A 26103-nucleotide genomic window follows, 5' to 3' on the forward strand; every position below is an offset into this window, starting at 1 on the left:
TCATTTACCAAAATGAAAACAATTTATTATGGATGTGAGAAAAACACATTAACAATATGCTGTGCAGTGTCAACCTAGAAGTCTGTCTGTGTGAACTGCATGTTTTCATTCCATTACGAACCTACACAAAGGGGAAATAGATAAATGTAATATGCTTTTGTGTAAAAGAGAAAAGATAACAAATACATTATCTGAGGTGAAAGTAACTTTAATTTCTTACTGGTGTAGTGTTATTTTCAGGTATGTGTTAAGTGGTACTCTGCGCACTGCGCTTAGTAAACTGTTCCCCCACGACTACTACTAGTTTAATGAAAATTGATTTGAGTTTGTTTTCAAGGACTTGGGCTTGGACTCGGGAATCAACTACAAGTCTGTTTTTCAGTTTAGAACCCTGATTTCTGCCCCCTGTACTCTCACGCAGCTTGAGGTGATTTCAAATGGAACATTTTATAAAGTATTCTGTTTGTTCTGTTTTGTTATTCTGTTCTGTTTGATGTACCACAGGGATCAGGATTAGGTCCTCTGCTCTTCCTAATCTACATTAATGACTTAGATTCTGGTACCGAAAGCAATACTGAAATTGAAGAAGGAATCTATGAAAAAGATCTAGGAGTTTATGTTGACTCAGAAATGTCTTCATCTAGACAATGTGGGGAAGCTATAAAAAAAAAAAAAAACGCCCAGCAAAATGCTTGGAAATATAGTAAAAAGTGCTGAATTTAAATTAAGGGAAATAATGTTAAAACTTTGCAATGCATTAGTAAGACCTCATCTAGAATATGGTATTCAGTTCTGGTCACCTCGTTACAAAAGGGATATTGCTGCTCTAGAAAGAGTGCAAAGAAAAGCGACCAGAATTATTCTGGGTTTAAAAGGCATGTCATATGCAGACAGGCTAAAAGAATGGAATCTTGAACAAAGAAGACTACGCAGTGATCGGATTAAAACATTCACAATTCTAAAAGGTATTGACAGTGTCTACAACCTGAAAAAACAAACAAGGACCAGGGGTCACAAATGTAGATTAGATAAGGGGGCATTCAGAACAAAAATAGGAGCAATGCAAAGAAGGGTCGTTCCATTTGGTTTGTTACACAGTAGATGTCTTACTGTATCCAAATGATGGGGTAAGTAAACTATATCAAACTACTGGCAAGCTCAAGACTTTTTGAACTTCTGTACAGTATATTGGGATAGACCTATTGCCACAAGCATAATGGGCTTACCATTAATCTAATATTAATGACATTTCGGTATGCAGAAGGGTAGACGCAGAGGCAGAGATTTCAGTTTTAGCAATTTCTGTGCACTTGTATTATTTATAAACAAAATAAACAGTTAAACAGACACACCTGAAATCACCCAATTAAAAGATATCCTCAAACTGATCCAGCCCCAGAACAAAGTAACTAGCTCTACTTCTATACAGTCAGTTGAGTCTGACCACGTTCTGCACGTTTGTTCATACTAACCAGGGCAGCTGCATTCTCACATGCCTGGCTTGTCTGCCTGCCAGACACTAAAGCAGGGATTCAAACCCAGCTTTCAAATACAAACATTTACAGTGATTATACAACACACACACAATATAGCCTATATACAAATGTACATGTGTAACAGACATAGTGAAATTTCACTGAATCCCTTTTTTGTAGATTACCTTGAGACCAAACCTTGTGCCAACAAAAATGGATGTGGGTCCCATATCAGCCAAGGTGGTAACATGAATAAGTTGCATTATTTTATGTAAGATGTGGTGATAGGATGGAAGCCTGGGGTCACAAGGCCTAGATAAATATTCAAATAAATACAAATAAATAAATGTGTCACAAACTCGACTGAGAAGAAATGTTGTGGGTGTCTGAAATGTATTTCATATAAAATAAATTAAAGTAACAGCATGCAGCGTTTTTCTGAGAAAAACTTTAAGAATGTGCTGATTTTTCTTTTTTTTTCAGTATCTCTGGATATGTTACAATCGCAAAGGTCTCGCCACAATATTTCAGTTACTGTCAGAAATGAAACTGACATTGCACCTGTCAACACATGCAGTTGCTGTGTTTTGTACTTGTCAGCTGAAGCGTAATGAAAGTTTTTCTTTTTACTTGGTGCATATAATTTGTTTTATTTTTTCTTTTGTCACAGACTGTTGCAGAATAGTTACCATACAGTTGGTCAGTTTTAGACTAACATTAATTGTCTTATGTATGTAAGTATAGCTGAAAGAAGGAACATCCTAAAACAGTATGTTTATTGATGATGGGAATATATTATTTTTGTACATGACATTTTGTGACTGTCTGAACCCTCACTTATTAATGTTTAATGGGTTCCATGTAGAAGTCACATTACTTCAATATTAAAAAGAGATGCTAAACCAGAAAAATGACTACCCTTACTGTAGAATTCTTCAGTCGATGGATACTAGCCATGTGTGTTACATTAGATTCTTGGTATCGTCCATATTAACATTTTTTGTGTCAGTAATTCACAAAGTAGATGCTACCACACTATCCTATGAAAGTTTTTTGATGTGACTGTACAGAAGATGTCTCAATGCTAAAGTAGTTCTACAAACACCAGGGTTCTATGATTCTCTCACTTGTTCCAACATTGATGTTTTCAGCTGTATTTGCAAGATCAGTGTTGATCAAAAACGGATTCAGCTGAAGATGTTATAGTGCAGCAAACTGCTCAAGCAGTATCAATTGCACTCTAATACCTAAAGATCTTACTAAAGCCTCTTTCACACTGGCATGCTCTACAGGACCTGGGGTCGTGTGGGTTGGCTACGAGATTTCACACTGCAGAAATGTTCCTGGTGTAAGTGAAACCGTCATGCAGACGTGGCTGTTTTATTTCGTCTACTTATGAACGGCCGTCATGCATTTTGTCTCCCTCAACCAGGGTCAAAGCGTGTCGCCCCACAACCCAGGTACGTGGTTTCACACTTTGTGGTTTCATGACCCAGGTAGCCAGGACCCGGGTAGGAGTGCCAGTGTGAAAAGGGCTTAAGTACAGTGTGGAATTGCAAGAGTCCTTCTAATTTATAAACCATCTGTTTTTTTTTAAGACTTTAATCACTCCACATAGGGTCCCAGCTATTTTTGTCTGTTTTTTTTTTGTTTTACTGTTTTAGATTTGTGGCATTTTCTTTAACTATAAAAGTTACAGGTACATGTCATAGATGAAATGAATGTGCACACACTAGGCTTTCATAAAAAAAAAAGTGAAACTCACACTGAAACTCGCCCTGTTCAATACAGATAACAAAAACCACAGAAAAAGAGATGCTTTTTAGAAAAAACAAAAAACATTATTGTTTGTAAAGTATTTTAGCGTGGCCAGCTCAAATCTGACAGTGCACAATGAAACTTCAACATGTAGTGAACATGGAAAAAAAACAAACAAATTGGATACAAAATAAAGGAGTTATGGATATATATACAAAAGGGACCAAAAGCAGTCAAAAAAACGGACTCCTTGAAAATGTGCAAAAGAAAACAAAAAAGTTTTCTAGTTCTACTGTAGTTTGCTTCCAATGGGTGAATCTCATTTACTAGAAGCACCCTCTGCATGGTATTGTATGATAAACACTACCAAGTTTTACATGGATAAATAGGGATTAAAGAGTATTGTAAGTAGTGGGGTTCCAAAAAATGTAGCGTTATAGAGCCCCACGTGTTACTCCAACTGTTTAAGTAATGTACCTGTCATTTTCATTCTTAACATCCTGACAACTTTTTACACTTACAACTTTAAACTCTGTTTCAAAGCTCTTTTCAAAATGGCCGCTCTAGTGCACTGGGTTTTGAGATCTGTGAAATCTCTGGATTGCAAATTACTTTTAATCTGACTTGTGTTTTTTTTTTATATATATTCTCCCAGCACAAGAGATCATGTGCTGTCACAAACTTGGCATGGGCCTTTGATTCAATGTCTATTTGAACAGAAGATGGAATATTTGTGACAGCATAGTGAGGCTGAAAAAATAAAGCAATCAAAATAATGGACTACATTTTCACAAGGTTTTATTTATTTGTAATGTTTTTTTGCCTATACTGTTGACACCATAAAAAGTCAACCACAGTAAAAGCAGTTGCCTCATTTGTGTACATACTGTAGATTTTCTCAGTTTGAGTATGTAGCTATCGTGGACCTTGTCTGAAATAAATCCTTGACATTATTCAACAAATATATGACCATTTTAAATTAGATTTTTCAAAGAGGTCGCCCCCTATGTTTCAGAATAAATTAAGCTGTCTGGGTAACATGCTCAACCTTTTCTTCTGAATAGCTACCGAACATGTAAAGGTCTGTTATAGTCATTCTGTGTTACAAGTACAGGAGTGGTCTTTTAACACTGACAAGAGATGAGGCAGTCAGTCACTAGTCATTCCTGAACTGATCATTGCAAGCCCACCAAAACTGGAACTGGTTACTGTGTGTAATAACCAAGTCTTAAATATTTGTATACCCCGTCTACTGTAACTCTTATTACTGTCATTGTATTCTTATTAGTTTTGCTATAATGTTCTCTTTTTATTTCCTTTTTCATAGCACCCACCATTTTTCCGCACTGGAAGATGCAGTTACAGCAGTCAGTGTTACTTTAGCTAGTGCAGGTTTTGAGTCATTGACAGGTGTTAAAAGAGGCATCACCCAAATTCCCCTTTTAATGATACAGTTCCCCATACTCTGTGTAGTGCATTTACAGAGCGATACGTGTTCCAATGTGTGTACAGTTGAAGACAGTGGCAATAATGGTACGTCATTCGGTTTTTCTTATGGTTTTAATACCGAACTTTCTTTTTTGTTCCTTTTTCATAATCATCGGGTCCCTGAAAACTTGGTCACCTGGATGAGCAAGTGGAATTGAAACTATGTGAGACAGATATTCTGTGGTTTAAAATAAAAGTAGCATAAATCAGTAATAAAAAACACACTATATATTTAAGGGTTAAATAGAAGCATGCTTTATTGAACTTTAACCGTAACTAAAGCCTTTCATGTTGTTTTTTTATAGACCTTGACAATGACACGTGGGGCCACAAGGAGTATTTCCAAAGCGTTTCCTCCAGTCATTAAATGAACTGTTTAAAAGATAAACCCTTCTGTTAATTTAACAGAACAAAGCAAAGCTATACAGTCATGTAATTCACATATTTTGTGGCCCTACATTTCTTTTTAGCATTTTTAGATATTTTTCATACCACATAACAGGGCTGCAGAATGTTCGCGCCAAAGGAATTGGTTGCGAGACGAAGATTATTCATATTTTGTTCGAATGTCCATTTTTATTATTAAAATGCCACCTCCAGCCATCAAATGTTAAGCAAACGCTCCCAGCTTATTTCTTTACAAAACACCACATTAAGATATTTAGGACCATATTTACTGCAGTGGGGATGGTAAGTATTTGGTTAAATGCGTTTTTATTTTAAATGTATAATCCCCACGATCAGCTAGTTTACTTATTTGCTGCGTAATGACAATAATAATTAGACCGGTACGAAATCTTTTCTCGGGTGTTATTTACACAGCACATTTCAGTTACAGTAACTCCCTCCCAGCACACACTCGCGTGTGCTTCAGTACCCAATTCGACCGTGTGTGTATTCTACACAGAATTATTTTTTGGGGTAAAATTACTAATGCTAACTAAGATTTTTTAAAAAATTGCTTTAAAGAGACAAAACAGTTCCCATAGGTGCTCTTCCATTCTGTGTTTAGTTGATAGAACAACTACAAAAACAAACACAACTACAAGAAAACTAGTACTGTAATATTTCTGCCTCCTTTAAGAATCTTCAATGCATACTTCCTTTTATATACATGCACCACAAAAAGACTTAAGTCCAGCACCAGTTAACGTAAAAACTAGAAAGATACAAGGACAATGAAATTGATTATTATTATGTGCTGGCAGTAATGCAGTATTATAGTAGACTGCACTTTTAGCTTTTAAATGTTTAATAAAATAAGTGGCATGTCTTTCACAGGTCGTTCTAATATTATTTGTTTTGTTCTTTTCTTTGTGCAGTTAACTTTTGCTTTCTCAATTCCTCTCAATAAATCTTCTATCTGTAAAGAGTCACAGGTTCTGTTATATCACCGATGAGTTATTATTACTGTACATCACATTGGTTGCAGTTGGAACCGTTAAAGCAAAATGCCGTAGGCAGCCAGAAAATGTAAAAACTTATTTTTCAGTTGTAATGTGTTCACAGGGCCTGGCTGAGTTTTAACCGCATTCTATGGTTCTTGCACTATATCGGTTCTTACATGGTTTCTCTTTCAGGTTATGAGAAGACCGAGGATGCGTCAGAGAAAACAGCAGCAGCAGATCAAGGAGATGGGAGGTTAATATGTATTAACCAACCCCAGTGTACTAAGTTCTGCAGCAACCATGTCAGGTATATTTCTTTATTTGTTATTCCTTTTGTGTACCTAGTGTCATGAAATGGCAAGTGTTGTGTGGTGTGTGTGTGTTTTTAAACTGTATTTAAATGTTGGACAAAAGCTGAATAACTGGAAATGAACAAGACAAAAGTGAAATCATTTAAATAACAATGAATATATATACATTATTATACTATACATTACCACTTAAATAAAAAAGTGGTGCTTGACTTGACTAATGCAGTAGTTCTACACTCCTAATGCAGGGCTCTGCCAACCTATAGTGCTTAAGTCTATTTTAATAATTTGAATTTGGATTTTTTTAATGTAAAAATAAAACACCAGCGGGGTGTATATATATACTGTATATATATAATTATTTTATTAGACCACTATAAATAAACCCCTCTACAATATGATTCTAGAATGAATGTCAGAAACAGAATCTCGAGGGAAGACTTTGTAAATTAGACTAGTCTACATGTTGGTTAAGTAGCTGCAATGCTTTTGATACTGTTGACCATGAAATCATGATTATTAAACTGCAGAATATTTGCTTCGATTCTCTTGCTGTAAGTTGGTTTAAAAATCACTTACAGGAGCGGACTCAAAGGGTGACTAGTGGTAGTACTACATCTGACCATAATCAAAAGAGAGCTTCCTCAAGGTTCAATTGTTCCATTGCTTTTTTGCAGCTATATATAAATGACATGTGAAAATGTTCTTAAATATCCCACAATTCATTAATGTGGATGATACAGTCCTCAATGTCGGTGGCCGTTGTTTGAGTAAAATACAACATAACCTTCAAAAAGACTATGGGGCCTTACAAAATGAACTAGTAAATATAAGGTTGGTTTTAAATCCTACTAAAACTAAAACCATGCTATTTGGACCTGCACCTAAATTGCACAATGTAAAAAAGAATCTTGTTCTTGTATCAAATGATGGCACTAGTCTTGAACTGTAACACAATGTAAATACCTTGGATTATGGCTTGATTCATTGCTAAATTTTGAATACCACATTGAACATCTGGTTCGCAAATGCAGTTAAATTTGGTTTTCTGTGCAGACACAGACAGTGTTTCCCTCAAGATGGTAGTATTCGATTGGTAACCCACACAATATTACCGTCAATAGACTATGCTGGTTCAGTAACACAAGCACATCCCAGACAGTTCTGACAGTGCTGGTTCCCATCAATAATAGTGGTGCAAGATTTATACTGAATGCAGATTCTCAGTCTGGAGAATAGAAGGCACGCTCATTTTTTGCATTTAGTTTATAAGGTTTACTCTGGAAATGCTCCAGTTTACCTTGGATCCCTAACCCTAACCTGTTTACTGAGATCAAATGATGTGCCTACTTTTACAGCCACTAAATTGAGATCTAATATGGGCCAATGTGCCTTTGCATATCTGGCATCTCATCTTTGCCTTCAAACATAAATACAGCCTCCTCAGAATACCTGTTTTAAATCACTCAAAATATTTATTTTAAACCTGACCAGGTTTACAAACCATGTAAATACTGACAATGACCAGGCTCATGTAAATTGGAATTGTTTTTAATTTGTTTATACTTTAAATATGTATCAATGTTTTTACGATTTGTTTGACCTGTTGAGAATGATTTGCCTCTCTTTTTTGCCGTTTGCTTTTATAATGTTATTTGAGGGTTGTATCCTGTTTTAAATAAATACATTTGAGAAAAAAAAGAAAAAAATACTCTAAAAGTGAAATGCAGGTATTGAAACTTGTTAGCATGTCAGGTAGACATGGCTTGAAGGTTTTTTGATTTTAAAAATCATATACAGTACCATATTTCAACTTAACAATGTTTTATTCTTTAGGCCCATAAGAGGCATACAGAGTTGGCTTTAGTAATTCTAATTTCAGAATCTTTCAAACAACTCAGCACATGTTCCTATTTCATCAGATAAGCGTAGACTGGAGTTCCTTTGAGTGCTGTATATGGGGCAAGTGGCTACATTGTGCCTTGCATTCACATCAAAATGTAATCTTTTCATTTTCATTTAAAGCAGGAGGCTAGAAATCCTAAGTAGAAGGCACAGGGGGGTATGGGGGTCCTCTCCCAGCACGGGTGCAGGTGGCTCCCCCCACTGAAAATGAATTTCAGGGTTTTGCAGGGATCTAAAACTGCATACCCTGGACCTAAATATGTGCCTTAATAGGGACCCAAAATTCAAAAAAACAAAGTCTAACTTTGTTTATATATATATATATATATATATATATATATATATATATATATATATATATATATATATATATAATTTTTTTTATGATTTTAGGCGTTGAGATTTAAAGAGCAAGTAAAAGTTACTTATGTGTATGAAAAGTAATTACAAAATAATATAGTTATATTAGAATTTTAAAACCACAAACTTGTCTTAGCACACAGTCAATTTCAAAATAATAATTTTGTAATAATTTATTACACACAGAAAAAAGTGGTGAAAGACAGAAACAGACACCAGTTGAAACAGAGAAATTATATTTGGGGCACAAAGACAAACACATTATATAGATACCATAATGCCAATTGACAGAAGAGAAAAATGTGAAGCAGTTTTTAAATTAAGACATAAGATAAGAAGCAGTATTAATTTGGTCGTACATTTGAATGCAGCAAAGGTAAGCCAGGTGCAGGTGATTAAAGAACAGACAGACAATTGTAATCCAGGTGAAAAGGTTTGTTTTATTTGTTTTTGTCCATTGCCTGACGACGAAACAAATAGTAAACAATAATGAAGGTAAGTAATACAGCAGCGTGTATTACTTAATTTATAATCCCCAGGTTTTCCCCACAAATAATAGTCCTGTTTTTATTATACACCCACACAAAACACAAAACACATACACAAGTCCGTTAGTGCATGAATTAGTGCTAGTGGTGAAAATACAGTTAGTGATATGAGTGCAGTGCTGTTACATTTTTTTTACTGGCCTCTGGCGACAGCTCCGCAATGTGTTAGCTGTCTAGTGAATACAAACAAACAAACAGACAGAACAAAACAAACACTCAAGATTATTTTACCAAACACAGGTCCTCCCAGGTCACTTATTAAATAACCACGAAGGACCAGATAACATCGCTTCGACCCCTATTTATACCATCACTCATGACCCCTTGGTAAACGATTGCAGCTGCTTTTTATGATCTGCAGCTGCCACATCATTTCCCCTCCGGTCAATGAGTTAGTGTACCGAAGCTCCGCCCCTTTTCTACATGACCGACTTCCTTTTAACCCTCGGAACGAAGTCAAGGCCAAGTAGTCCAGAGTACTCTGTTCCCGTTACTTGGCGCCCTCAAAGGTCGAGCGGGAGATTTACCACCAAGAATCATTGTCTTTCTGTCACAACCCTGGACAAGGGTTAAAGTTATTAACGCAGATTGTTTACACTCTATTTAAGACTTTCAATGTAACACTGTTGCCACTCAGATCAATGATCCAACGATACAGCTGGTGCGCGTAGGAGACGAAGTAAAACGTTTCAAAGTGAAAGCAAGCGCAGAGTTAACCCATTGATTAATGCCTACATTTTTATACTGTGTATCTATGTTTGCACCATGCCTTTTAGCATCCTAAAGGCCTGAACACAGCAGCGCTTTGCTTAACCCCCCCCCCCCAATTTTCCCCTTGTAAAAAAAGTACTTTATAGCATTACATTTAGAGTGAAAATACCCTCCCTACCCCGACTGTTGCTCTTGCCCAATATACAAAGAAAATATGGCTGTGTTTTTGGAAGACTTCAAAAGTGTGACATGAACAATAGAGGAGGAGGAAGAAGAGATTCGTACTGTACATAAGTTTGAACATACATTTCCATTTGACTTGAACGTCTTTAAAAAGGGAATTTAGATAGTCCTTCTAAAAATAACAAACCTCTGTCTTTTAGTCAAGTACTTTGCCTATTTAAACACAGATAGATAATCACAGTATGTGTTTATGCGTATTTGTACGTGCATGTGTGTGTTGGTGTACTTTTTATCTGCATTTTGTTTGTAAACTGTCAATAATATTACTTGACCACAGTTTTACAGCAACTGATTATGCAGCAAAAGATCTGACCGGTACATCTTGTACAGGGTTCCCACACGTCCTGGAAAATTAAAGACTAGTCTTCCAAGCCTGGAAAACACATGGAAAATGAGAAAAAAAAAAAAAAAAGTCCTGGAAAAATCATACAAGATTACAGATGCCATAGTAACTCGAACGAATAAGCAGTTGCATCAATTCAAAATGTGTTTGGGCGTACTGTAGCTTGTATTGGCGCGACGGCAACATCAGAGTCCAGGGAAGGTCAATTCAGTTCAGGTTGAAAGCATCAATAACTGCGCCGCTTGACCGCGCTCTCGGTTCAACTTGTTGAGGACAGAAACTGGGATGTGGTGAGAAGTAAGACAATTTGTGTCGCTAACATTATGCATTGAGACTGGTTGTTATGTTTAATTGAAATTACTTTGTTGTATGTTATAATCAAGCTGGAATCCAATTTAGTAACGATAGCAAGCTACCGAGCTAGTCAACTCGTTGATGGGGTGAGAGATGGTGCGTGAGTGTGATCCTGATGCTGTGATAATCTTTTCTCAGAAATGTAGGCTACTGGTAGCTAGCTAATCTTGTTGTTTGGAAACAATATGCAACATGAAAGTAACTGTTGTGCAGTGCTTCCTCATTGACGGATTCATGCTCATTTTGGGTAATGCATTGAGAATGAGAGCGGACTATCAACATGTGTGAAGTCTCTTATCAAAAACTCAAAACTCTGTGTGAATGCACCTATGAGTGTCTGTGCACTGTGCTTGTGTTACTGTATTTCTGTGTGTGTGTGGGTACGTGCATGCATGCGCACATAACGTGTATCTCTAGTCTCTTATCAAAAAATACAAAATCTGTGTGAATGCACCTATGAGTGCTTACTGTCTTTGTGTGTGTGTTTGTGTGTGTGTGTGTGTGTGTGTGTGTGTATGTATGCGCGCACTTTTGGTTGTGTGTGTGTGTGGATCTCCATAGGTAGGCTAGTCTCTTTTCTCACTATGTGACTGAAGGGTCTGTTCACGTGCAGCTGACTCCTCCTGACATTGACTGTGTAGTTCAGTTAAGCTAGAACCTAAACCCTCAGTTGATATGATAGCTTGAGTAATAAAAATCCCTCAGTAGGCAACTTTGTGTGTGCGTTATAATTTTCATTGGTTTGATATCATACAGAGCAAAATCATACAGAGCTCTCACTCCCAAGTTGGAATGAATTTAGAGCTCTATATCTATGGTGGCTGTTTGCTAATCATTACATTCATTAGACACTTTTCAATCTCATTTGCAAAACTGATTTAATGCTTTGCTGTGTTTTATTATTAAAGGAGTGAGTGAGGAGGTCACGATGTCAGGAAGGCAGTGCAAGTTTAAAGTGGTGTAGAAAGAAGAGCCTCTGGTCAGGGACTGGATAGTGGAAGTATCAGGAGATGTGCACAGGGCATATTGCAAGTTTTTGTAGGAAGTCCTTTGATGTCGGTAATATGGGCATCTCAGCACTCAAGAGCCATGCACGAGGCCAAGGACATCTGAAAGTAGCAGGACAGTTACAAAATGAGCCTCGCATTAAACATTTTATGAGAAGGCCATCTGAGACAGCAGTTGAGGCAAGTGGCAATCAGGGAGGAAGCACAGGACCACAAACGGCCAATGCAGAGGAGGAAAGTGTCAGTCAGGGAGGAAGCAGAGCAGAACTACAAACATCAAATGCAGGTGCCGGTGAGGGAACAAGCCCAGGACCACAACGGTCTAACTCGGTTTCAACTTTTTTTCGAACAAAGCTGCACTTGAAGCAGAGATCTGCTGGGTTATCAAAATGGTGATGTCACACTACTCCTTCAATTCATGCATAGATGTGGCTGACACTTTTGGAAAAATGTTTCCAGACAGTGAAATTGCAAGGAAATTTTTGTGTGGTGCAACGAAAGCAGCCTACCTTGTATGTTTTGGTTTGTCACCGTATTTCAAAGAGAAGCTAATCCAGGACATAAGAATGTCAAAGTGCTACGTTACCTCTTTTGATGAATGCCTAAACAAAGTAACACAGACAGAACAGATGGATGTGGTCGTTCGATACTGGAGTGAGGATGAGTGTAAGGTTGTGCTGCATTATCTTGACTCAAGAGTTTTTGGGACACACTCAAGCAGAGCGGCTCCTTGAGAAAATCAAAATAAGTTTATCTCCTCTTGATCCCAAGAAGCTCCTTCAAATCTCCATGGATGGCCCAAAGGTCAACTGGAAGTTTCTGCGAATATTTGAAGAGGAGAGAAGACAAATGGACCCAAATCTACCACATCTGCTCATCCTGGGAAGCTGTGGTCTGCATGTTGTTCATGGCAGTTTTCAACAGGGTGAGAAAGAGGTTGGAAACTGGGAGAAACACCGAGAGCCCTGTGGCAGCTCTTTCACGACACACCGGTCAGAAGAGACGATTTTGCTGACTTTTGAAAAACATTTCCTCTGAAGTTTTGTGCCCACAGATGGGTGGACGATCTGCAAGTTGCAGAGCGTGCAATTGATCAGCTGTACTCAAGTATATTGACAGCCACAAGAAACTTCCTAAAAGCAAAGTTCCAACCTCAGTGTCCTACACTTTGGTGAAAGAGGCAGCTGCTGACCCACTCTTTGAGGCAAAACTGCATTTTTTTGCATTTGTTGCAAGACAGCTGAAACCATTTCTGGAAACCTTTCAGACAGATGCACCAATGGTGCCCTTTTTGGCAGAAAAGCTGCAGTCTACTCTGATGAGCCTGCAGTCTTGCTTCATCAAAAGCGACGTCCTGGAGAACACAAAGACAGTCCTCCAGATGCTCAAACTTGACCCACTGGACAAAACACTGCATGTACCACTCAAACAGCTTGACATCGGCTTTGCCACCAAATAAGCTCTGGATAAAACATCACAGAAACTTCAAGCAAATGCATTCCTTCTTGAACTCTTGTCCCCTTCACCTTCCTCGCGACAACCAGCAAAAAGCTGCTGGAGAGAAGCCCTCTGATGTATCCTGCGGTAAGACTCCTGAGGTCCCTTGACCCAGTGGCCATGGTAACCGAGGAGAAAAGTTCAATATTCAAATTTGAAAAACTCTTGCAACTCCTTCTCAATGCAAAATGGTGCACTGCTCCACAGTGTGACCAGCTCCTCTCAGAATACAAACACTTCCACTCACAGATGATCCAGCACAACAAGGCTGGATTTTGTCCACAAAGGTGATTCCTGCAGGTTTGATGAATTCCTTGGGAGATGTGTAAGTGGCAGAGCAGAGTATGAGAATCTCTGGGATTTGCTGAAGTGCCTTTTCACTCTCTCACATGGGCAAGCAGCAGTTGAAAGAGGATACTCTGTTAACAAAGACATGCTGGTTGAGAACCTAAAGGAGAGGACTCTTATTTCACTCCGCTTGGTCCAGGATTCTCTGGCTGGACGTCCCATGGAAGATGCCATTCCAAAGGCCCTTGTTCAACATGCCAAGGCGGCAAGGATGAGATATGTACAGTACCTAGAGAATGAGGAGAAGAAAAAAGTTGCAACAGAGAATGACAGGAAAAGAAAGGAGCTGATGTCTGACCTAGCACACCAGACAGCGAAGAGGCAGAAGATTATCAACAGCATTGAAGTAATGCAGAGAGAGGCGGATGAAATGGCAGAAAAGGCAGAGAAGCAGCAAGATTTCACACTGCTCTCAAAGTCAAGCGCTTACAGAGAAGAAGTCAGAGGTGACAGCTGTGGACCAGTCTTGCACAGTTAAAAGAGAAAGTGAAACAATTGAAGTAAAGAGACTAAAATGTTTTGTTTTTGTTTTTGACAGAGAAATAGCTGTGTAAATATGTTATATTGAGTGACTGAAAGTGAATAAAGTGTTCCATATCTGTCCTAAAGTACTTATGTTGGTTGTTTCATTTCAGTTCAAGTTATGACATTGGATGTGCTTTTCATGTTTCTGCTATTCTCCACTTCTTGTTCTGGAGAGGTGCAGTGTGTGCAAGATTTTGTCTCTGTGACAAAGGTCGTCTTGCTGATTTAATTGATCAGGTGTGTTAATGGTGGGCTGTATAGAGAGCTTGCACACACTGCAGCTCTTCAAGACATGAAGTGAAGAATACTAACCTAATGAAAAGTCAGGGTGGAAGATATTAAAGTAGCCTAATAAAGAAACAAGATGACCAATATTGAAGTTTAAAAACATGAAGAACACAAGCCTATTAGTAAATCTTTAGATATTAAAGTATTATTCTTGAAATGTATTTTTGTTTACGACTGTAAATCGCCCTGGATAAGGGTGTCTGCTAAGAAATTAATAATAATAATAATAATAATAATAAATAATAATAATAATAATAATAATAATAATAAAGTGGTAAAGAAAGGGGAGGGTCAATATTGCTGTTTGAAAATGGGTTCATTGATAGGTTTAGAGATTGATTAGCACCAGCTTGGTGCTGGTGTGTGTAGGGACAGTCCATAGCCTGGAGCTGTTTCCTTAGTTGCCCTGTAGGCAAGCACCAGGGTCTTGAATCTGATGCACCCTGCCACCGGAGGCTAGTGGAGAGTGCAGAGGAGAGGTGTGGCATGACAATGTTTTTACACATGAGGTACCTACTGAGGCTGTGTGGCAGCCAGTCATTGATAGTGATTGCGTGTTTCGCCACTCAGTGAGTAATGTCTCTCCACTCGGTGAGTGGGAACCCTGTTGTAGCTCATAGAGTGATATTTTTCATTTAATAAAGACTGAATCAGCAAAACAAAGCACATAAAAATAAAATAATCAACAGTCATATTCAGTAATTGCGCAATGCGAATATCCTTTCCTGAATTCATTGTACATGCTAGGTTTCAGATCGATCTTCTAAGTCAATGCATAAGACATTTTACAATGCACTTAGAGTAAAAAAGACGATCTTACATAGAAAACGTAGGTTGTTTGTTTTAAAAGAAATGTTTTACAATTTCATAACTGATTACTGACTCAGGTACAGTATATGATTGTGAAAATGATTGGTCCATCGCGATTCACGGTGTCCATAGAAACAAATTGCCCTCAGAGAAGGAATGTTTTACTCGACTTACATACGTAATGAATTGTGGAAATTGCCACAATTTTACTGGAAGAAAATGAACATTTTGAATACTGTTCACTGGAAACTACAAGCACATTTTTTCTTTTTGAAATAACTGTTTTAGGCAGCTCATCTGGCAAAGTAGACAGCAATTTATCCAGCTGCCGGCTGGAAATGAGAAGGATGGAAGTGTGTCCCTTGTATTATTTACATGGAAAAGCTGTTTGAACACAATTCTTGTCTTATTTTCTGTTGTGTAAGTTCTGAGTAAATGTAATTGGTCCTCTGCCAGTCTTAGAATGCAGGTATTGTAAAACTGAGTTAGAAAGATGAATGCCTGTGCACATGCCCTATGAAAGGCCTCCGATTTCTGGTATGTTATGAAGTCTTTCACAGTACCCTCCTCCCTTATCTATCTGTAAGGGCAATTTAATGGAAGTTAAGATTCATGTCTTTGTTGCCGTGAACAACAGTGTTTTAATCTTCACATCCTTCTTCATACCCAGGTAATATCAAACAACGAATCTTGCTGTGAGCAAATAGATTAGGAAAATATGTCAAATGTAGTGCTGCTGTTGACAATAAAAAATGCATTAGTGAAAGTCCACATTTCAGGCTACTGATTTGTTGTTCTTCCGACTCACAATAGTGTAGCATGCACTAGGGAAGGCAGCAGCAGGGCTGGTAGGAGATGTAATCACACACGAAGACATAATCCCGAGATATGCTCCTTGCAAAGGAGCCGGCTCTTTTGTACAGTGGTATCAGCGCTATGCTATGAACTGAATTTGAAATTTAATGGTCTACTAAATAAACAAATAATAATAATAAAAAAAACTTAAGAATACAGAAATTTAGAGACTATAATAATTTCATCATGTTAATGCAATCCGCCAGTGAGGGAGAGGAAACAAAGCAGACCAACTATATGAGCTGCAGAACAGTGTTCTTTTTATTTTACCGTAGCCTTGTGTGAAACTCTGTAAGCCTTCAGGGTCTCTCACAATGCACAAGGTACGTACCTTGTTACCATGTGAATGGATTGCCTCCTCAACATCTTATTCTGCTCATTTTGATCTCTGATTGCAAGTGTGCCATTTCAAACTTAGGATGTATGCAAATAATTTGTATGCAAAAACACAAGATAGCCACTTAAATTAGCAATCGCTGTAATGCAAGCTATTTTCTTGTCTTGTCTGATTTGTTATGTGTCGGTTATAATGAAGATATGTGACCAGTGTGTTGGTGACTGTAGCGAAATCAATACAAATAATTCTGGTAATATGTCATAAACTTTAACGAGTCCAGAGCAAAGTTCAGATGCAATGAAGGAGCCAAGTTCATAAACATGCTCTAAATGTGTTATGACTTTGCAGGCTTCGGGGGCGTAAGTATTCTGTGCTTTGATGTGCTGAGATGTAAACAGGAAATTAAACCAGGGACACTCAATTGTAAAACTGAAACCAAGATGCAGCGTTTGAAATGAAAAACCACTGCAACATAATCAGGAGACAGAGGAGATGAAAATCAAAGACATTTGATACCTGTGAATTTAAGTATGGATTTAAAAAGAGATCAAATAATTGAACAAGCCTTTTGCCAAGGTTAGTCTTTGACCAGATGGATGACTCGCGGGTCACCTGACTAAGTCCCTGATTCCAGTCAGCCTGGTTTTGCCAGTGTAAGCCTCAGAGGAAATCAGTCTGGTGTCACTAACTCAGTGTCAAGGCAGTGTATTATTTGTTATGAATGAACCAAATCAATGAAGGGGTCTGCATCAGTGAACATTGTTCTGCTGGTCTTATATATAAATCCTCTCTTCCTTTAAAGCTGTAATTAGCATTGTTAAACCATCTCTATTTCTTAATTACATCATGGATATCTGGCAAAAGAGCTAAAACCATTTTTCTAGCTATACATTCAAAAAATATAACTGGTGTACTATGTCTGCTGTATATTGGAAATTAAATTGGTTCTCAATAGAGATGTGTTTTTGTATTACTTGAAAAAGACGATCATGTGAAAGTGAAGGTAAAATACACACGCACATTGTAGCATTCATTGGAGGACGCAGGAACAAGATTGCAGTAGGCTTGTGTGTGTGTTTCTCCTTCCTGTTTTAGTGTTAGAAATATGACTCAACACAAACTTTGAGTTAAAATATTTTAAGTGTGCAACACATCATTTGCTGGAGTAAAAAGAAATGCTCATTAAGTCAAGCTGGTTGTTGATCGATTTTTTTTTTAGGTCGGCACTAATGCCATTTTTAAGGCAAGTCATTTGGGTAGGAATATATGTCAATACGTATATGCCTGCAGATATTGGTTTATAAATGAAGAGCATTCCCAGTACTGGCAATTTTAAATACAACGTCTTACAGATCCTGTTGTGCTTGACCAGCAGCAGAACAGCAATGGAAAACATTCACTGTTCTTGCTTATCTGTACTTTTAAACCTTTGTCTGTTTGCTTAGCCAGGTGGTTGAGAAAATTATGCCAGGGTTTAATTGTTTTATTTGGCAAAAAATGTATTTCTTGCCAAGTTTTGTTCTTTGAATTACCAACAAGTTTATAGTTATTTTGTTTCTAAGATGCCCACTTTGATAAGTGATAGTTAAAGGGTTAATGTTTATGGGCATGTTACTACAGTTGAAGGGTATGCAGATTTGTGTTTTTACCCTCCTGTATGTCATACCTCAACTGCAGTAATATAAGATGAGGATAAAGTCAGGTGCTTCACATTCACCTCCTTATAGAATGTTACTAGCAGTAAGAACTGTGCTTGTGTTTGCAACAACATACAAAATTAAGGGTCTTTTTGCACAGGTCTGTTGGTCCAACATTATTTTTTTTGTATATCCTTCTGCTTTGGATAAAAAATAGTCCCTCAAACAAGGTTCTGTTTGTTGTAAACATTAAACTTGAGGTTTTCAACATTTCCAGTTATTGTAATTAATTCAAATGAATGAAGCCTCATGTCACATAGCTGACATAACCCGCAATGTAAGCCATGTTAGTGACCACCATTTAAAAATGCCAATTGTGTATTTGTTAATGAAAAGGTACAGAAAAGGAGGCAAAGACAAAGTTCACTATCCGCGCATTACTACCGCTGACCTGGAGAAGCCAATACACAAATAGATTATTGGCATTTGTAAATGCTTGGTCACTAACAGGCTATCATTGCGGTTTATGTCAGCACTGTTTACGGAGCAACTGAGACCAGCACAGAGGCTAACATAACAAACCAAGAAATTAAGTACTCTTGACCAGCCAAATTACACACTGAAGCATAGAATATTCGTACATTTAAGACAAACTGTTTGTCGATTTACCATTTCTTTATGTTGCATTCAATCAATAAAAACACCAGCTGCCCAAGCATTTTAGTTTTCTTCAATTTCATTAAGTTGTTGACTTGTTAGATCTTTGTGGCCCTTCCCCCCCCCCCTCCCCCCCCCCCCCCCCACTCTCCACCCAAAGGTTTTGCTTCTTGTAATTCTATCCACTTGTCTACCGTCATACCTCCAATAAAAAAAAAGTGTCGAAAGGAATGTCACTCATTTTAAACTTTAAAAGACCTCTCACAACAATGTGTGTATTTATTGCGAGTTAAAGATGTTGTGTATTGATAATTCCGCCATGCATCATACTATTTAACTGCATGGTAAAAATCCTCCACAGCCAATCAGCGTGCAGTATCCAAACATTCCGTTTTATAGCTGGAGATTCGTAGCTCTGACTGTGCTGGGACCTCATGGATGTAACTTCACAGATTTATTAATTCACATAAATTTAAAAAATAAAACAACCCGTAAATTAGTGTTAATGAAAGGTAAACTAGAACCGTTCTTTAAAACTCCAGTCTTAAAATAACTTTGCTCATAGAAACAGGCACATACGTCACATTAAAACAAAGAAAGGCAAGTCTATGGTTATTTTTAATATTATAGTGATTTTTTTATGTGCTTATTTTTCAGTACGCAATTCTGTTTATTGTGTGGTTCACCAAGATCAAAAAAATAATTTGAGTGGTCTGCAAACAAAGTTTGAGAACCACTGCCCTAGAGTAACTGATGAGGTTTTTTTGTGTGTGTGACTTCTCCAGTACTAACTAAGTTTACATAATGTGTTTGTATTTAAAAAAAAAACAAAAAAAACTTGCCTTGCTGTTACAAAACACATTTTTCCTCATTCTGCATTTTGCAATAGTTGTACTATTCCTTATGTGACTTTTCTTTCCTGACAAGCAGGTTGGTGGCATTCATCATGGCTGCAAATTAAAAATGTAATTTAAAATCAGTAACAAGAAAAAGTAGCTTATCATGGCCTATATCCACATTTAGACATGGAAGTTTGACATACAGACTAATGGACTGCATATACAGTAGCCCCAGATTATTTTATTCGCAAAGTCTTGTGCTAAAGTATATTTGCTTTAGATATTTGCTGTAGGTGGACAACATTAGAATGTGTGAACACACCTTAGTAAACATGAGGACACCACATGACACTAGATAGGCCTATAGGCACGACACAGATCTAAGGAAAAAAACACAATCGGCTATCGGCAGTTTTTCTTATTTTAGCTGATTTATGTACACCGATATTCATGCTTGAATTTCTTCCAGCACAGCTTTGAATGTTTGGTCAGGCGCGCTTACTGTACTAATGACGTAAGAACACTGAGACAGTAATTTTCCCAGTGCTCAAAAGAGAGGTGTTATCTAAAGACAACAATAGGATAGCTGAGTTGTGTGCAGCAGATCAGACTTGATGCTGAACTAAATCCAACGATGAACTGTAAGTAGAATATTATTTTGATACTTTTTTTAAAAAGCTGTCTTCTTTGAATATTTAAGACTCTGGAGTGTTTGCCTGCCCGTGCTGCTCAACACTCTCCGCGTCCGAACAGCAAAACAAGTCCTCTTGGTTAGCGCAGACTGCCGGGTCGTTACTCTGTTGTTGTTGTTGTTATTACACATTGTACTTCAAAATGTGACTTTTGTAATTTGTGTTTATCTTACTTAATGTGCATTGGTTGAGGGTGTATCAGTAGCATTTTGAAGCAGAACTTGATTACTGTGTGTGACAGAAAGAGAATGATTCTTAGTGGTAAATCTCCCTCCCGACCTGTGAGGGCGCTAAGTAACAGGAACAGAGTACCCTGGACTGGTTGGCCTGACAGTTCATTCCCAGGGTTAAAAGGAAGTCGTCATCTAGAAAGGGGGCGGAGCTCCGGTGCAGTATCTCATCGACCCGGAAGGGAAACTATGTGGCAGCCGCGGATTGGAGGAGCGGCTGCACTCGTTTACCAAGGGGTCATGAGTGACAGTACAAATAGGGGATGGAGCGACGTGATCTGTTCCAGGCCAGCACGAACCCGGACATCACTGCACCTGTATCACGATATATATTTTATTGGCACCACGAGCACTACAGCACTCACCCAGGGCTGGTGACCGTGTTTGTATATTGTGCTTGTAATATTGACTGTGTTTTTTATTTGGGACTGCAAACCCTTTGTTTTGAACAGTGCAATACACTGGTGCCTGGGAATCTTGTTTTGGTCACCAGACCTGGATTATAATGAACCCTCCTTGCACTTGGATTCTTCTTGTCTGCCTTTTCATTGATCACCGCATCACTCCTGCACCTGCACATTGCAAGCCACTTTGCCACACTGTGCCATCTTTTGTTAAATAACAAATTCAAGTTTGTCTGAATTTTGTAACCGGAAATGTAATATTTTTATGATGTCTCTTTTTTTTTTTTTTATTATTATTTAAAGTGAACAATTTAAGAATTTAACGAATGTTGTTGTAGTTGACATTGCGTAGGCTACATTTCTTTTCTACTGTACAGTACAGGTAGAAGTTATTATACTCAATGTTTGACAGCAAGTGGCTATAAAAGTTAATGTCACATTTATATATTTTTGTCATAAATACAAGTGAACGATATCTGTTCATTTAACATTTATAATTATAAAACCGTTTAAATATAGGCCCTATGCCTTGTTTTAGTAGTTTACAATAGCTTAACTGCACTTTCTTATCGGTATCAGCCAATATGAGTAGATAACCATCGGCTATAGGTATCAGCCAAGATAATCTTTATCAGTGCACCCCTAATTTAATGTGGTGTTTCATCTTGTGCTTATATGTGTTTTACAGCCAGAATATTGAGCACTAAAACCACCTATAATTTCAATTTGGGAAAAAAAGAATGTAATAAATTGGAAAGAAAGCTGCTGCGGGTTTATAGATCCCTTGGGTCCACAAATGTGGTCATGCCACTATATTAGATATGTAACATGCCACTTGTCAGAATTTCTCGCAACATACTCTTTTTATTTATGTATATGCTCTGAGCACACTCTTATACTCAGAGGAGACGTTCAGGGAGGACAGAGATGTTTTAAACTCCTGTAGTGGTTTTGTTTGTGCACTGGGCTTGCAATGTATCCAGATGACTTTTTAATAATAAAGAAAATCACACAGACTCATTTAATTTGAAGTTTTAACGAATCAGAGCAGTAGTAGTGCTCTTTTCGGTTTATTAAATGCTTATGTAAATCCCAAGTAAAAAGCAGTCTGGGCGATCCAGTGCTTTACAGGTTTAACAGCATTAGTACTTCAATACAGTAATACGAATATGGTTATCATATATTTAGCTCTTAGACTGTGCATACATACAGCTAAAAACGTCCACCGCTAAATTCTAGAACATTCAATATATATCACTTTCAAGACTAAAACATAATTTCTATACCTTATAGCAATGCATCAATATAAAAAAGATATTAAATTCAAATATATGCTTACCTTCCAGTATATGGAAGTGTAGTGTAGGATATATTGAAAAATAAGAACTGTCTTCAGAAAGCAGAGACTTGTGAATACGACCAAACAGCAATCAGTTTTTCAGAGAACCTCAGCATGGACCACACAACTTGAAGTTAGCAAGTCACGCGAATCTTGACTGGGGTTTTACCTTGATTTTTATAGGATTTTCCCTCCGTTGAATACATCAGGTCCCAAGTAAATCTAATCCTCACTCGGCTATGGATATAACTTCTTGCCAAAAAATATTGAAACATGATTTCATTGCTCTCTTTTTCCAACTCCTCCTTTTTCTGAAAAGTCAGGTGGACCAAAGTTCACAGAATCCTTGCTATAATATAATACAAGCATATGTGTATATATGAGAGATGTTTTTAATATGTAACACCTGCTCTATTTGATTATATTAAGCTGGGTCAAAATATATGGCCCTCTTAGCCGCATATTATGTTACCTTTTCAGTGTGTTTGTTGTCAGTGGATCAGTTTAACTTCATATACAAATGTATGTTAACAAAGTATTTGACAAAGAGTGTAGGGGTTTATCATAAGCCTTTGAATAAGACCACTAAGCATACAGTGGCAAGTCCAGTTATTTTCCTTTAAATTCAAGATATAATGAAACATGTTAAATATAATAGCCTTGTATTAACTGGTACCATGCTTGGACCAAGCTTGACCTCTCTCTCTCGGTTTCTAAAAATTCGCCTGCACAAGCAGGTTTCAGACACCCTTTTTACTTGCCAAGGCTTGTGTTTTAATGAATATGAAACTCCACTATAAGCACTTTTCCAAATTCACCGCATCTTTTCAGACAATCCCAAAAAACGCTTCCATCCTAATTTTTATAATTCGGCTCTCATTATTTTCTTATAATATAATGAGATACATACTCCTGTCTTTCTTAAAGCACCTTCCGCTGGTTATCTTTCAAGGCTGGCAAATCCAGCTTTTAAGAGCAAACACCGAATCCTGCTTTGAGGTGCCAAAGACTAAGCTTTATTTTTTGAAGGTCTAATGCCCTTCCAGAATTCTACTGTGTGTCTGAGACGAACATTTAATTATTTCACTTTTAAACTCTCGTTTCCCTGTAAATAAGTACCTCTGTTTTATTACTGCAGTAAAACCTTTATATAACTAAACATGTATATTCTTTGGTTTAATTGATATAGTAATGTCTAAATACTTTTTGTTTAGTTGGAGAAACTGAACTGATTCTTAAATTAAATTAACGTTATTGCAAATGTGTCAACAATATGGTTGCAATATTGTCAGTGCCATGCTTCTGTTATAATAAACTTTTAATATGTTCTTTGAACAGTTTATCTTTAAATGGCATTGTAAGGTGTATTTCTAATTGTTACTTCAGTATAACAGTTGCTTCTAGAAATTGTAATATTATTTTACTCCATTGATAAATCTTTCAAGATTTTATTGGAAGGTCCAGTTATTTGCATCAAAATACAGGCCACTGTTAACATATTACTGTTTACTATAATAGTGTTATAGTGACTAAACTATGTCTGACCTTCTTTACTGTTCATACAAAATCCAGTCAAAGCAGGTTTTAAGACAACCTTTGCTTTTTGCCAATTTGAGTTGATTTAATATGAAACACTATTGTAAGCATTTTTCAATACTCATTATTTCAAACCAATATATAACTTAACATTTTAACACGTCCTACACTTTCCATTCCCATCTCTTCCTGCCAGGTTCTAATTCATTTGTTATATATAGAAAATGATTATTGTAAGATAAACACCTATCTTCTATTATCCTAAAGGTATTTCCATTCGTTAATATTAACGAGATCGCTCATTATAGAGATGATCTTGGCTTTTAAATCGCTGACCATCAGAAAAAAACCCCGCTTCATCGGCCAAAACCAGTGAGTCATCTTCAACACTGCTTTTACTACAAGCAGATGAGAATGAGGTTACAACATGAGTTTACTGTTAGAGTTACAGTTTATACTTTAAATGATTTTATAACATGTAGTTCTAATTCAGATATGTCAATATAGCAATCTCTACAATTCTATTTTACTTCATTGATACACACAGAAGGCAAGAGGCTAATTTTTTATTATTAATATTAATTGAATATTTAAACGTAGGACCTCTCATACATTTACTTAATGTTATTATATTAGGTTTCTTATTTATTTAAATACTTTTTTTCTTACTATAATCAAACCTAGTTTGATTGCTTCTAGCATATTAACTGTGCTCCATAGATAATGGAGGTTTGGAACTTTCAGCAGGTCAGTCTGACCTTCAGTGCAATGAACTCCTTCTCACAGGCCTTACACAGATCTGCTAATAATATTTTCTATTGGTTGTATATTCTTTAAAACACATTACAGTTGTTACAATATTTGTAGCAGTTTCACAAATGTTCAATTTGTATCCCAAAGATCAGCCTGCTTTCAGTAGCTGTGACAGTCTTGGGTCAGTTTCTGCTCACAGGTGTGGATGACAGTCTTTAAAAGCCTGATACCTGCAAAAACTTAAATCTTGTTAGCAGGGCTCCCATCTCTACATTCTCATTCCCATCGTCAGTGAGCAACACATTTTAACTGAATCTGGGTCCATCAAAGAACCACACACCCTTGCAACTGAGGCCTTGCCTTCCATGCAAAAGGATCTGGATGTGCCAGAACTGTCTGTGACACACTGTATTAGATATGTAACATGCCACTGTATTAGCAGGGCTTGAATTTCATTTTTGTGTGCTGGGCTGATTTCCCCCCTATGCTGCAGCCAATGGGGGGATTCCAAAATTTTAGGGGGGAATGGCAAAAGAAAAGGCACTTTTGCTTATAAAAAAACTATATATAAAAGCTATATATATATATATATATATATATATATATATATATATATATATATATATATATATATATATAGTTTTTTTTTCTGCATCATCATTCTCATCACTGTGAGACAGAGCACTCTCCATTGCTTTTGCCATTGCCTGATGTGAAGTTTTTGCTGCAGCAGAAGAAAAAGGTGCTTTTCTTTTTAACCAGCGCTCCATTACTTTGTTTCAACTCTTTACACTCAACCCTATTTCTGCCTGTTTTTCACTGTTTTCATTTATGTTTAACTACTGGATAGTTTGTAGGCCTTTTCATATAAGAACATAAGAAAGTTTACAAACGAGAGGAGGCCATTCAGCCCATCTTGCTCGTTTGGTTGTTAGTAGCTTATTGTATATGTGTAAGTTGCCACAGGATCAGGCATACTATATGTGGTAGAGATGAGAATATATGTAAAAAAAACAAACAAAAGAATATAAGTAAAAAACATTTTTCCAAAATAATCATGTTTGGTCGCTGCTATATATATTGTAATCATAGATGGCTAAAAAAAACTGCACCATTGAACCTCAATATGAAATCAACATGGGGAGGGGAGCTGAGCTTCTAAGCTTTCCAACGATACAACCCCTTTCAGTCTAGCTGCTACAATGATGTAGCAATAGACTCAAAACGAAACCTAAGCTGTGAACTCTGTCACATGATGAGAGGCTTAATTTCAGGCGATCGTAGTTCTGGCTAGGAGTACCGCATACACACATTGAATAGGTCTTTGGAAAGCCCAGAGTCTGTACTTTTAAACAAGCAATGAATCAAGTAGGTGGCTTTACGGTGCCTGAGTAACATATGCGTAACCTTCGGTTGCAAAACAACACCTAGATAGAATTAATATCATCTTTTTTCCAAAACTGTT

The 26103-nt window shown here is 37.2% G+C and overlaps 1 protein-coding gene across 3 annotated transcripts in view; it reads left to right on the forward strand.

The window, feature by feature from the left end:
* LOC117409170 (probable phospholipid-transporting ATPase IA) overlaps nucleotides 1–26103 on the forward strand; it is a 121705-nt gene that overhangs the window by 10486 nt on the left and 85116 nt on the right. For all 3 annotated transcript variants that reach the window (XM_034910973.2, XM_034910979.2, XM_034014798.3), the window contains exon 2: nucleotides 6302–6416. In XM_034910973.2, coding sequence (XP_034766864.1) covers nucleotides 6302–6416 — 115 coding nt within the window. The remainder of the gene's footprint in view (nucleotides 1–6301; nucleotides 6417–26103) is intronic.

The sequence above is a fragment of the Acipenser ruthenus genome, chromosome 2 (assembly GCF_902713425.1).
Source record: "Acipenser ruthenus chromosome 2, fAciRut3.2 maternal haplotype, whole genome shotgun sequence".
NCBI classification, from domain to species: domain Eukaryota; kingdom Metazoa; phylum Chordata; class Actinopteri; order Acipenseriformes; family Acipenseridae; genus Acipenser; species Acipenser ruthenus.